This window comes from Patella vulgata, chromosome 1 (genome assembly GCF_932274485.2).
Source record: "Patella vulgata chromosome 1, xgPatVulg1.2, whole genome shotgun sequence".
Taxonomy (NCBI): Eukaryota; Metazoa; Mollusca; class Gastropoda; family Patellidae; genus Patella; species Patella vulgata.
This window is the reverse complement of record NC_065879.2, coordinates 71079707-71095336: the sequence shown is the minus strand read 5'-3', so window position 1 is coordinate 71095336 and position 15630 is coordinate 71079707. Positions and strand designations below refer to the sequence as shown.

Below are 15630 nucleotides of genomic sequence, written 5' to 3'. Positions count from 1 at the left end.
ACTAAAAACATATTCAAACTAATTAATTTGTCATAATTATGCTTCAAATCCTTCTCAAACATTGTAATTGCGAAGGAATGCCCTGCTATTAAAATTCGATCAAACCAGGTCATGTTTACGTCACGTCTTGGAAATCAGAGGAGAATTCATTGCATACATAAGACGATGTTGTCTTTAATCGCTTACTATTTATTACAAATATCGAATCCTAATTAAATTCTCGGATTATCCACTACCCGCGTCTTTTTCCGTCATTTTTAACTCAGAAAGTGTTGTACGTCTAACTCTTCATAAAGTTTATCAACTTGTACATCAAGCCCTCAATGTTCGCGTGTGACCTCTGACATCACGCGTGCATAAATTCTTAATCGTCGGGCTGTTGATTAGGGGAACCCTTACATTTTTGTCCTATATACGCTCCATGAGTGTTTTTCGGGGAATCCAGTATTTTTCTAGTAAGATTGGATATCTCTACTTTCCATATATACCAAAATTGCCATACTTTTATTGGAAATAACCACCCGATAAATACTTTTCTGGGAACCCATCTTTAAAGCTATGGTGACAAAAGACCGGTCGACAGATCTAGAATTCCTTTTCCAAATTTACGCATGTTTAACTTGATGATCGCGTGTTTACTCTTGTTTTTAAAGTGGGAAATGCACTATAACCGATTGGCAGGGTAGCAGTATATTACACCAATTTTACACAGAGCCATTGTATTTTCATAGACGATAAATTTAGTTCAATACCCCCCCCCCCCCCCAACACACACACACCGGCCATGAAACCCCATAATTAATTAAGTGATCATTAAGGACATTTGCGCGTGAATTTTTATTTTTGAAAATAGGGCACAGCCAACGATTAACACATAATTATCCCATTGGCCTGTACACTGGTGGTATTAGAATTATTGTCATGTATTTGTACTGTATGGTTGTTATATACGGGAAAGGAAAGGGGCAAGTATGGCGATCTAATCCATGGTAACAAGTAGTATAATAGTTGTATGATTTAATAGGTTCGGAACTCTAAATTGTCTCCAGAAAAGAAACTATGATTCGAAAATAGCCTGGAAATTGTTGGTGGAGGGATTAGGGGATGGGGGCAAAAATTCGTAACGCCGAAAACATTAGGTTACCCTTTCTATTGAGGGCGGACTCTCATATGCTAGTTAAAACTACGGAGCCCTGTTCTTTGCCACATTTCACAAATTTTACAAAACATCTTCTGTTATACAGTGATTGAAAGCTCAATAAATTACCATTCAAAGCGTGCATTCCACATAGAATTTAGAAATGCCGATACGTGGTAGCTGTATTGTCTTGCGCTTTAAGTCGTTCAAAGGGTAAAGTCGGAAATGAGTATTAATAAATGATATGTGTTAAATTGGCAGACCCATGGACCCTATCTTTTTTGCTCGTCTTGCCGTCAGCCACCACAATAAACACAATGGCTGGGGACAGAGTTACCTATAATTAAGATGTTTTGAGTTCAAGCATAAAAAAGACCACGATAAAAACCCTTATAACTATGTAACTTTTATGAACGACTTCCGCCTGTTATTTGTGTCTAAATATCTGCAAGAGAATAATCTATCTGTTTAAACTCTCACTGAAAGAACAAATGGCGATTCTTGATATTCATAACAATGGATTAGAAAAAAGGGAATAAGAAATGCGTGTCGGTTTAATTTCATACTTAGTTCAATACGCCAATGGTACATAACAAACATTTTAAGAATCACATATCTTTCACAAAATAATACAATTTACATGTATATTGCTCAGAATCGAAGACCACAAAACGATATTGACATTATGGATTTCCACAAAAAGCACCTATACGTTCCGATGAGACCATACATAAATCAGTCATATTCATTCAGGCATTTGCGATAGGCTATGCTAATTTAAGACGCCAGATAGGATTTATCCAAGAATGACTTCAATTCGAACTGGGCTTATGCTATTGCTTGGGAATCTCTTAACATTGGCCACTGAACACTTCAATATTTATGTTTACATTTTAATGTTCGTATACTGATTTTGTATCACTGAAACAACAATATCACAAATTTTGGAAATATCCAATTATTTTACAAAAGGTCAGAGGATCCTAGTACACAGTAATTATATCACACAGAATTGTTTCATGTGTATTTCCAGTTCAAGTACTAATGACGTTGAAACTACGAAGAATTAGCAAAATGAAATGAAATGAGGTTAAAGGTCCTACTTCTCTACACCGACCGAGATAATGAAGATGGGTATACGCCACACAGAGTGATATGAGGAAAATTTGCCCGGACAACGGCACGGCCTACTAATTCGAATTCCAATTGTCAACAAGGGTTCTTGTGCGTGCATGCTAAAGTGTGCATATTTCGGCCGATCCCAACATCAGACTCTCCATTCGGCATAACAAGGGGAAAACACGCCGGAAAATCCCGAGCAAACCGGGAGCAATCCCGAGACCTCCTGGTTAGCGATCCAATATATGACTCACTGAGCCACCTCGGCTCCCTGGAATCAATTTCTCGTGGAGATGGACAGATCTAAAACCACTTTAATAATATCCGGAGTCCGATGAAGAATTAACAATAAAAGTTTGATTTTTCGTGTGACATGTTATTAAACGGGTTAGTTACACTTCTTAGTTGATAAATTCGCATAGCTGAAATATTTGTATTGTGCTTTGTATTCATATAAAGCTACAAAAATCAGCGATCGATATTAGTACTGTTTGATCTTGGTATCGGAAAATCGTCTTGACCTTGACATTTACATAACCTTAGATAAATATCCCTGACCTCTAGCCGAAACTTGGAATTACACAACCCATATACCACGGGATTGAAGCAGTTGTTAAATAAATACGACCTTATGAAGATATTTACGACAACTTGTTCCCCTCTTGAGAGGTTGTCGTAAAATTGTTCACCACGTATCGTCCGTATAGTTATGACGATCAAAAATGGAACAAAGCTTAATAAATAGACCACGGCGATGGCGAAAAGCATTAAAGTTGATTTGCCAGGCTTAAATTTTGGAGTACACATGATACTAAGCTCACACAGCTGTATCGATTCTTCACGGTCACGATTTCTCCCGTTTGAGGTCACACTCCTTCGATTCATCTGAAAACGTTTTAATGTATCGTTCATTAATTTCATCTTTGCTTTTCTCTCGCGTTTCCGCCTAAGCACTTCCTTTCCAATCATAAAATACATAATGACAATGACAATGGCGGTAACTGTGACACCAATCCACAAATATATAAAGAAAGCGAAGGGATACTCTGTTTGAACGTAATCACTTTTAACAAGGCACATAACTCCAGTAACATTTCTGCCCGGAAGTGGCAAAACAACTTCCCGTCGTCCATATAAAATAAGTGCCGGCCATGATACGGAAATTCCAACAAGGACAGCAATCCCAGAGCCAACGAAAGCACCCCTGTAAGGGATAGGCTTGGTGTGGGGTCGACATATTCGAATATAACGGTCAATCGCGATAAGCACAAGAATCAGTGACGTAGTATTGTTTAAAACATACGTGGTGAATCGCGACATTTTACACACATGTTCGTTTTCAAAATAAAAGAAACTTTCCATAAGCGCAATTTCTGTAGGCATAGTTAACAAGCAGTTGATTAAGTCAATAATTGAAATGCACAGAAGGAAATTCCTGGTCGTGGTTTTCTGCCAGCGCCACCCGTAGATATAAATAGCAAGTGGATTCCCTATTAGACCAATCACCATTAGTATAACGGTATAAGTTAATGCCGGGATTAAAAGCACGGTCTTTTTATGGTTTAACACATCCATAACCTGTTTGTCCGTAAGGGGTATCATGGCTGTTTCATTCATATTAAGTATCTTGAAATATGAAAACAAATGTAGCATAGCGTTAAGATTAATAATTATACCATCCGAGCTAAGACTATATTTCACTCTTTCATGTATCCAGTGATGATGGTATTAACCAAATAGTTCCACATTAGATGGTTCCATACATAACAAACATTTACAGACCAGTTTATTCAACATTCACATTCTGAAAAATAAAAAAAAATAATAAAATGATTAAAAGAGAATTAAACATGACTTAATATAAGACCGTATGGCCTAAAAGCATGCGTTATACCACTCGACTACCTAAACACCCCTACTGTTTATGCTTTTGCTGGGCTCTACACTGCTGTGCATCCTAACACTATCTGTGACAGTATCAGTTTAAAAGGCAAGTCAGGGGTTATGAGGCAAACTTTATTGGCCTACAAAGTTCCAGAATACAGCCCTTAAGCGACACTTTAAGGGCGGACCCAGAACCTGAACTGAACAAACTGAACATGCTTATCAGTTTAAATGCACCACCAGATTTAGTCAGACTCCCAAATAAATTCCTAAACGTGCCAGAATTATAGGTTTAAGACCATTCACAAGCATATATCCATTCGATCAATTATAACAGAAGTTATGGCTGTTAAAGTTCACATTGATATTCTATTGATTTTACAGCCCCATCCAAAAGTCGAATAAAATAATGTATTATCGTATCTAAAGGCGGCAATCATGTCATGAAACAGACCATACGACAAATTCCTCTGGCAAATTTGTATTTTATTGACGTTGTCTGTGCCCTTATGGCGATCACACTGAAACATCCCTTTGGACATTAAATACTGCTTTAAACTTAGTACCAAAGCAAATATTACTATATCCAGTTCTTCCAATGGATGTAGACTATCTGGTAGTATTGTTTGCTTTCTATTAAATCCATCCTTATATCATAAATAAAATAATAACAAGTCTACTATTTTTTCAAGCATGTTTTTTTTCATATTCGGATGTGCTAATTAAATTTCATAATAATATCAGTCTGTTTACTAAAATGATACATATGTTATATTCGAGGACATTCTGGGTGGTATCCAAGGCCATTTTTATGTCAGGAAATGGGTGAATTTTGTACCTTGTTGTACAATTTGAACCGTCTATTAAATACACAATGATAGAAACAATTCTTTATATTATAGCATAATAATGGTGCGATATACCGGTCAAACCAACCTATTTCTATTCCACGTTATTTCATATATTGGTATCTGTTATTTTACAAAAAATATGGCAACAAAAGATAGTTTTCTTTTAATGGTGTTTGTGATATTTTTATGATTATCAAAAAAAAAATAACGTTTCCCTCAAAACTGTCTATATATTATTTTTTTTCCGACATATCTATAACTCTTATGATGTCGGCAGTCCAGTTCCCACTGGCGTTTTATCGGCAACCCTTTCATTAAAATGATGAAACGTTAACATTTTTTACCCATGGCACTATTCAATTATATAGTAAATTGGAATTGATATAAAACGTAAAAAACTGTGGTTGGTCGATATAGAATTCGTTACTCATGAAACATCCATCAGTCATTTCTGTAGGCAACAAAATGAAATGAAATGAAATGGGGTTTAATGTCCTACTGTTCTGCTCCGAACTGGGCTAATGAAGACGGGCATACGCCATACAGTGTGCTATGAGGGAAATTTTGCCCGGACAGCGGCACTACGGCCTACTCTTAAATCGAATTCCAACTGTCAAGGGATCTTTTACGTCCCATCCGAAGGACAAAACAGCTGTCCTTGTCAGGCCCTCCGTCCTGCATCACTGACGAGGGGGAACCACGCCGGAAAATCTAGATGAACTTTCTTGGCCAATACAGGGATCGAACACCCGACCTCCAGGCTAGTGAGCTGGCGTCTCACCCACTTAGCCACTGTGATCCCCGGCAACAAAAGGAAATGAAATGAAACAAAAATGGGGTTCAACGTCCGCTACTGAGGCAAGAAAATGATCTATCAACACATTGCATAATTCTAATAATGCAGGAGATAACTGCATTCATTCAGGTAAATCGATCAAATGCGGATATAATTATCAAAATTGGCATAACTACTACTTGAGGACTACCTTTTTAATAAATTAGCCACTCAAAAATCCAAGATGGCGGCCATTTTCAAGATGGCCGTTTATCAGGCAACGAAATATCTTCCTTTTTTTAGTGATAACGGAATTGTCTTAATCAATGACCCCAAACCCATGGAAGTTTTAGTGCTTGTAACCAGGTTTGGACGCTTTTTACACATAGCTGCCCCACTAAAAGGGGAAAAAACAACATGTACGAAAGCACGCCAAGTACTAATCATTATTATTCCTTTTATTATTATTTTAGTTATTGTTATATTTATTGAATATCTCTCAAGTGTTTATTGAGTACTGTTGGCAAACATATATTGTGATAGGGTGGTATAACGCGTGCGCTTTAGATCATTATATCTTTCGTGGTGTTGGATAATGGAATAGGGGGATCAAGTGGCTAAGTGGGTAAGACGCTGGCTCGCTAGCCTAGAGGTCGGGTGTTCGATCCCTGCATTGGCCGAGAAAGTTCATCCAGATTTTCCGGCGTGATTCCCCCTTGTCAGTGATGCAGGACGGAGGGCCTGACAAGGACAGCTGTCTAGTCCTTCGGATGAGACGAAAAACCGAGGTCCCGTGTATACATTGGAATGCACGTAAAAGATCCCTTGGCAGTTGGAATTCGATATCAGAGTAGGCGATAGTGCCGCTGCCCGGGCAAAATTTCCCTCATAGCACACTGTATGGCGTATGCCTGTCTTCATTAGCCCAGTATAGGAGCAGAACAGTAGGACGTTAAACCCCATTTCATTTCATTTCATTTGGATAATCGAATAGACTAACACGTTGATCATAAGGGATATCATTAGATTTTGCATATACTCTAACTGAAACGGCCACAATGTAACAGTATAGGCAACTCGGGTCAAATTGAGTTTTATTTTTGATCACCAGAGCTCTAATGCTCTTTTATATATGTTGCCCTAAGACATTTATGAATTCTATTGTGGAAATGTAAATTTCCCATATTCTTCATCAAAACAACCAGTCTATCGTTCTGCTCCGTGTGCCTTCTCGGAAATTAAGTCGGTTAAAACAAATATGACCATCAGTCGTGTAATACTCATGTCGATTTTAATTGAATTATTAATACCGATAGAGACAGTCGATAAAACATTTGGGGCCATTTGTACCCCGAGTTTACTGACCGCATTTATTTACCTCACGACCTTTAAGATAAAAATAAAGGGATAGGACACTAATCCCACAACCAGAAAATACCGGGTTAGATTCCTTTGGCTGTGCTTAGAAGAATGTTCAAATAAGCCCGGTAGCGACACGGGTATCCAGTCGTACGTATGCGATCTTGAGGAAGAGTAGACTGTCCAGGTAAAGTCCGTGCTAGTAGACACACCCAATCACCTCCCGCACTGCACACGTAGCCACAACAAACTAATTATCGCATTCTATCTTAAACATCACTGAAGTGTTGTGTAATCAGACAAGTTTACTTTAAGCAGAGTTTATTTTGAAGGATTAATCAATCCCGAAATGACGTGGTTTGTGTCGAGAGTCATATCGGGACTATAACATAATAATATGGTTTAAGTTTATTTCAATAATTCACTTGCTCGTACTCGTAGGGGTCTTGAGCAGTGCGATGAAACAATATAGTTATTATATTTGTCAGAAGTCCAATTCCCAACGGGGTTTCTATAGGAAAGACTTTATTAAAATGATAACATTTTTTACCCATGACACTATAATATATCGCCGACACAAAAGAGAAAAACTGCCGGTAGAGAATATAGAGACCGTTTCTCGTGAATAAGGACATCAAACTATGTTTAAGGCTTTTGTTTTTCTAAACTATCTGAATATCTCTCAAAGGTTTACTTAGAAAATATTGTCAATTCTATATTGTTTGGTAAACCACAATGTGCTAGGACCAGAAGGCTAATGAAATTATTCTAATGTAAATTTAACACGACTCATGGATAAAATGATTTAAACACACCGGTGTCAATAAGGCAGCATAAAACGAAGTAAAATTAATAAAGACCAATGTGAACTCTACGTTTGGACTGTTCGATTTTAATTACCTTTTGGCAGATATTCAAGATACATTCAAACCGGAGACAAATAAGGCGGACAAAGGAATTGAAACACAGGAAATTGCTATAAAAACTAATGTGTCTTTATATATTCTTAAGTTTATATTAGAATGGCGTCATCACTTTCTACGGGAAATACAAAATAATCATAGAAATCATAGAAATCTTAGAACTGGCCTACTTAGAGGAAAGCATTTTAATATCTGGAATAAAGTGGTTATAACGTGTATGACTAACATTAATTCGTTAAACGTCTATATCTCGGTTAAGAATTAACAGACCTGTCTCTACTGTTAAAATACAACGATGTAACAGTGAAGTTAAATCAAAGCGTCTATACTCAAAGTAAACTAGGTCATTTCGGGAATACCATATGGTTCAGTTCTACAAGCGAAGAATCGAAACCATGCCACTTGACACAATGCCAGACCTTACGATCTAACGCGCAGTCGTTAAGACATTCGCCTCCCCAAGCCCCGACTCCTCTTTGCATACAGATGTACTATGGAAATAAATTTTATCAAGAACACGAGTATACGTATTTTCTGTTTTTGCCTTCTGGGAAATCAAGTCTATAAAAGCATATATGGCCGCCAGTCTTGTAATACCCCTGTCGAAATCAGCTGAATTACCATTACCATGTAATATATTGATTTCTGAAATAGGTGATAAAAACGTTTCACACCATTTATTTCTGTGGTCTCCCATAAGTTACATTAAACAGATTAGCAAGCGGAAAAATTCAAATTGATGAAGTCAGGCAGCTACAAAGTGATCAGAAATAAATTTTCGCTCAGCTGCCACTATCATTGAGAGACTGATCTAAACAAGACGAGCATACGCTATGCAGTGTGCTATGAAGGAAATTGTGCTATGGCCTACTCCTATTTCGAATTACAAATATCAATGATGATGTTACGTGCACGCCAATGTGTACACGGGGTCTTGGTTTTTCGTTCCCTCCGAACGGCTGGACAATATCTTTGTCAGACCTTCCGCCCTTCTTAACTCCTTGGGGTAAAACGGGCCGGAAAATCTCGAAGAATAACCACCAGGTTAGTAAGCCAACGTTTAAATGTTCTCACTGAGCCACCGCCGCCACCCCCTTTAATAAGGCGCTGTAAATTAAATGTTAATACAATTTTTAAAAAAAAATTATTAACAAAATAAATAACCGTTCGAAATATATCTGATTAAAAATATATACCGCATTTAGTGTAAATCGGTTACTCGGTTAGTACGGGGGGGGGGGGGGGGGTGGAGGAAGTTGTTTCGTAAAATGAGCAAAAGGTGACACTTAGTATTTGCATACTTGCTTCATGGGCCTATTTTGGAAAGTATTGACAATCATTACTAAATTGGTCCGTGTATTCGGGCATTTGATGTATTCTATTTCGTTTTTCGACACCAAAATAAAGTAAAAAAATTAAAATCACAAAACATTACTATTGCGTCTTTTTTCACATTAACAATGGGTTTTATTGGATGATAAGCAATCTGGATTACGGCGAGATTTCCACTGCACGAACTAACAATTACTCTTGCGGATCGCTAACGATTAAAATCCGCAAAATAAATAAATGTATTTGAAGATCATGTTTGAGGATCGGCTACCGCCAGCTGTTTTGTGTCAGACTTGTGTTAGGTTCGACGAAAAAGAGAATTAGTTCCAGTAAATATAATCTAATTGATTCCGTCAATCAAATAGTAGGAGCCAAAAAATAGGATCCTGGGCTCTTTCATCTGTTCTGTTTTATGTGGCATTTGAAATGAGCACAAACCACGTTATTTTGTACATATCCGTAATTGGACGAAGAGCCCTGATTAATAAACATATAAATGTAGCCTCATGCCAATATTCTGCTACGTTCCAAATTTGATCGTTTCAGTCAAGTTAGTGCCATATATCAGCCCTGAAAGAGAGATAGAGAGGGAGAGAGACTACAATTACTGCTGCTTATAACTGAGAGACGTTTCATTCAACTAGGCTTCTCTAGTCGCTAGAGAATTCTAAATGCCATTGAAACAATTTATAGAGGTAATGCAGCGTCAATGAGAGACTACATCGGACGTAGTGACCCACTCGGCAAACCACAGCAGATTCCAGTACCCTACATCTAGCCTCGGCTGTATGACCAAGTCCGCCATTGGGGCTACTTTCAAGTTCCCGGATTACCAACGGCGTTGCCCATGACAACGCATTTGAAGAATGTTTTATCATACAAATATTTCGAAGTCTGAAGCTGTTTTTCTTTCAAGTTTAGCCGATTTTCTTCAAACAAGGACATCTTTACACTGAAAATTCTACACACGCTTCCAACGACGCAATTTTGATAACTTCTTTTTAAAAGCGGCAAGTTTTCCTAATAAGTAAACCGGTGCAATTGTATAGGCGTAGGTACATATCACTTACCGAGGCTAGATGTAGTGTAACGGAATCTGCCGAGGTTTGCCGAGTGCTAGTGACAATAAATTGGTGACATTTACTCATTTTAGGCCTTCGCACACTATTTCATGTGTCCATTTACTCTAGATAGAAGAATGTTTTATCTATATATACTTTCAATACCCTTTCTTGATAATTTAAAAATTGTTTACTATGTTATAGCATAAATACGAAACATTAAATTGCAAATCTGTATTAGGAAATTACAACTAACAGAGTTGACTAAATTCGTCAAAATTTCAAAAAAGATAAATGAATAATAACAACAATTTGTGTCACAAAATAATGTTCTGAAATTTCAATATAAAAACCATCACACTTCATAGAGATATATCAGACTTAACTTTAAATTATATTAGAATAATAAATTGTAGACGATTGAACTTCCCAAATTGGGTTGAGGACTTGAACCGTCGTCACTAACTTGAACTCACAAAGGTTATGGACGTAACCTGTAATCGGACTATGCGCATTAGTTTTTCGGAACTAATAATAAAATAACGCGCATAATCATTGGCCTATACAGCTCGAATTCATCCGAGGGTACCCCATTTTGTCGTGAACCGCCGAGCACTTAGTTGTATAGGGCAGAAAACAGGGACAATAACACTCTTGCTGGCTTGACAGCTCCAGAAAATAAAAAATAGCCCTATTCTAAGTACTAGATGTGTTAGTGTCCTACCTGTTGTGTAAATTATCTATTAAATCCTATTTTACTTGTCCAAAGGGTTCAAAAATATTTTTAAATCAAAGTCACATTTAAAAAGCTTTACGTCAGGCTTTTAAAATCATTTAGTTGAATTTTTCCAATTTTCTTTAAATTAGGTGTGTTAAGATGAAATTTGTATCATCAATTAATTGGAATATTGTAAAATAGTACAATTTGTTGACCAGAATAAAGATTGGGACATATTATTCAGTTACAACTAGAGTGGTATTGGGCCTTTAAAACGAAACTAAAAAAATAATGGTTAAAGTGGTCAATATTCGGGGAAATATTCGGCCGATCCGGCGTAGCACGGGTATAGCCATGAACTGAAAATAACACAACTCCGAAACTGGAAGTGGGAGATCATCGCAACCAGGCCTATGTTACGCACCGGTCCGAGCTACCCCTATACACCAAATTTCAGCCCCGGGACAGCCCTAGTGTAGCCGCCAACCATGAACAGACAAACAAAAAAACGATATTCCACCCTGAACAGACAGACACACAAACGAACGACAGTCACAAGTATTAGTATAGATTTGCCTTATATGGAATTGAATGTCCAACTCAATACGACTACGTCATTTCGGGTTTAAGTAACACAACACTAGACGAAGTGGCAGTGTACGTAAAATATCCTTTAATCGTACGATTAACCATAGAAATAAAATTTACCGCATATTAATCTCAAAATGAGTGTTTGAATCCTTTCCATTGTATCAATCACATCGCTGACCCTACGAGTGTGAACCTTTGCGTCACTCGGCAAACCACCAGGTGGAAACGATCACCACACGCTTAACGCCCCTGAAAGACAGGGTGCGTTTTGTATCTCCGTTCCCACACAGGAAAGACCGGATTGCAATTCGTCACCAATAAACACAATTGCATAATGCTAATGGAACGCTCTCGACATTTCCAAGCGCAATGTGTGATGACCCGACTCTTAACGGAATAAGAACGAAGAATACATCGACTTTTGATATCAATTTTTAGGATTAAAGTTATAGATTATAATCAATGATAGCATTATGACGTAAGTGGTAAAGTTCGATCAGTGCTAATTTGGTGACAAACTGATAATTCTATGAATGAGATATAATATACCGATAGTTAAACAATTATATACATCAAAAGTAACAAATAATAGTGTGTCGCCTAGGAATGTACAGTATGGCTAATGCCAATCAGGACATCGGTTGGTACACTGTAAAAAATATCAATTTTTGATGTGGCCGAATTCCGTAGTTTAACACCTTTTTTCTGTTAATCGAAGGATTTTTTGGTAAAATTGTGTTAAAAGCATGAATTATTTCTTCAAATTACGTGTTTTATATATTTCTGTGGAATATTCAGTATTTAACAGGAATTTTCCGTGAAATTTAGGGATAAAATGTTTTATTCCCTTCTATAATGGACTTAATCCTGTTATTTTACGGAATAAACTGTGGAATGACAAGGAAGTTCCGTGAAATTTAGGGATAAAATGTTTTATTCCGTTCTGTAATGGACTTAATTCTGTTATTTTATGGGATAAGCGGTACAACGATAAGTAATCATATACATATATAATCATTTATAATAATGATCATGTTATAGTATTCATTTCAATGGATTAACCATAATATGAAGAATCATATTTTGTAACGTTTGGTATATTAATTGAAATGTATATCTAATTTCCATTATTTATAAGATCTATAAAGTGTATTGTTATTCATCATACGGAAATCAGATTGTAAGTATTTTCATAAATATTTAAAAATATGTTTTAATGCCTCGTGTGGTAAGGTTGTAATATCTGGTAATCAAGCTTAAATCCAGATAGTACAACCCGTTGGCCAGTGTAAGTCAGGTTGTCTCTATAGCAGAGTCTACCACTGAAAGCCTCCAACGAGTGGCGGGTTGTGATACCTTGCTCTCGATTCATAAATTAGCGTATAGAGGTTATGTTCAAAGATTATCTGCGATATCACTTCGGTGGAAGCGGACGTTAGATAAAGCTATTTGACGCACGGGTATAAAGTCAATGGTTAATTCAATGAAATTTTTATCATCTTCATGCTCAGGAAAGAAAATTTACCAGGATTTTTTTTTCTGAATTTGAAAATGGAATTTATGTTAATTGAAGGAATTTCTGTAAATTACAGGAAAAACAAATACGGATAAAATTTTCCTGATAATTTTTGTTTCCGGAATTTTTTACGTTTTTTCACGGAAATTTTTGTTACAGTGTACTTTAATAAATGAGCATACTCTACCAAATACAAAATTAGTAATACAATCAATTATCAATCAACCCAAATCATTCATGGCTCCGTATATTTTAGTGAAAGTTGACAATGTCCTCAAATTCCATTGATATTTGTAAGAATTTAAATACAGTTAAAGCTAGAGAGAGACAGAAATGAGGTTTAACGCCCACTCGACACAGACTAGATCATATCGGGACTAACATATGGTTTAATTTTATTTCAATAATTCGCATGCGCGTAGGGGTCTTTAGGAGTGGGAGGAAACCGACGAGGTTGGACGGGCAACCCTACTCCTTGTCACGTACAACCGGGGATTCGAAACCACGCCAGTTGACTCAATGACTGACATTATGATATAGCCCCCCCCCCCCCGGTTTTCTAGGGGTTTTCGTATTAATTACATTGGTCCTCGTATATTCAAAAGGAATAGAAATTTAATATCCGCGTATAAGCAGGAAATTGAATTGGGTCAAATAAAGGGTCTTTACGTCGAACTTCCAATTTCAAATCTCCACATCTCGCCCATTGGCGTGATCCCTAAATCTGATGGATCTTGGAGACTAATGCATTTTTAGCCAAAATTGATATTAAGTCGGCATTCAGACTCTTGCCGATTTACCCGGGAGATTTTGATTTGTTACACTTTGAATTCGACAAAAAGTATTATATTGATAAATGTCTACCGATGGGTTGTTCGATTTCTTGTAGTTTATTTGAGAAATTCTCAACCTTTGTGCATTGGGTTGTATAATTTAAATCCGTTTTGGATTCCCTGGAACATGATCTAGATGATTTTATTTTCATCGGCAATAATATTTCAACTTGTCACAAATTGATAAGCTGTTTCGTGGATCTGTGCGCAGAGATTGGAGTCCCTATAACACATGAAAAAAACTGTTGGCCCTATAACAACTCATCTAGGCCTTGAGATTAACACTGTAAAATCTGTTATCCGTGTACCAATAAACAAAACTCAAAACTTAATTTGTTACAATTGTATTCGAAAAGAAAGAAAATCACTTTAAGACATATGCAGTCGTTGGCTGGCTCCCTTAATTTTCTCTGCAGGGTTATTAGCCAGGTAGGGCATTTATAAGACGGTTTTATGATGCCATGGTCGGAAGTAAGAAACAATTTCATTTTATTAAAATTAATGGTGATCTTAAACAAGATATGCTGATTTGGCTTGAAATTTTAATAGATATCAATGGTCAAATCTACATTCCAGAATTAATCTGGTCAAGCAGTGAAGTCTTGCAGCATTTCACTGACAGTGCCGGGAGATGTGACTTGGGTTGCGGGCGTATCTTTCCGGACAGTGGACATGTTTTCAGTGGCCACTCTCTTTGAAGAATAGTACGATTATGTCTGATATAACATTTTTAGAGTTAGTTCCGATTTTATTTCTGTATGGGGGAAAAAGTTGTCCAATAAGAAAATAACATTTAATGTTGATAACTTGTCACTGGTAACTATTTTATATAATTGTACATCTAAATCCAAACTGATTATGCAACTTTTAAGACTCTTTTTTATATGCTTTAAGCTGCTTTAAGGAATAAGAGAGTCGTCATTTATCCAGTTATTCTAATTCCATATATATATCTGATTATATTTCTCGAAGGCAGCGGGCGTCAACCCACAACCAATTCCAGACTACGCATGGCTTATCGGAGTTAAACATTATTTTCAACAAACTTGACCTCCAGAACTAGATCCCGTAATGAACTTTATAGCGGATCTATATTTCCGCGGCTTAGCCTATAGAACTGCCCGATCTTATGTTTCCTCAATAAGTTTTCAATGTAATACACGTGGTTGTGTTGATATAACTGAAAATTATTTAGTGACTAGAGTACTGGAAGGAATGAAAAGGTTTAGAAACCCCACAGATACGAGACTCCCAAATTCAATTTTACAGAAAATACATAACGTCCTGCCGCTAATCTGTTCCAATATCTATGAGGCAGACCTTTTTAGAGTAGCATACACATTTGCGTTCTTTGGATTTTTAGAGAACGACGTGCCGTCTATTGTTTCCATTATGGATGTTTCGATTGACAAATCAATAACTTGCCGTGGGTTAACTTGCGAAAATCTAAAACTGGCAAATTTTTAAAAGGTACCACGATTACAATACCTGGTATTAATTCTACAATTTGCCCTGTACAAAATATGTGCC

General features: G+C 36.9%; 1 protein-coding gene across 3 annotated transcripts in view; it reads right to left on the bottom strand.

Moving 5' to 3' along the window:
* Positions 1–1688: 1688 nt before the first annotated feature.
* LOC126815950 (neuropeptide receptor npr-1) overlaps positions 1689–15630 on the bottom strand; it is a 49586-nt gene continuing 35644 nt past the window's right edge. For all 3 annotated transcript variants that reach the window (XM_050542084.2, XM_050542076.2, XM_050542092.2), the window contains one exon: positions 1689–4061. In XM_050542084.2, coding sequence (XP_050398041.1) covers positions 2726–3910 — 1185 coding nt within the window. In that variant the 5' untranslated portion in view covers positions 3911–4061 and the 3' untranslated portion in view covers positions 1689–2725. The remainder of the gene's footprint in view (positions 4062–15630) is intronic.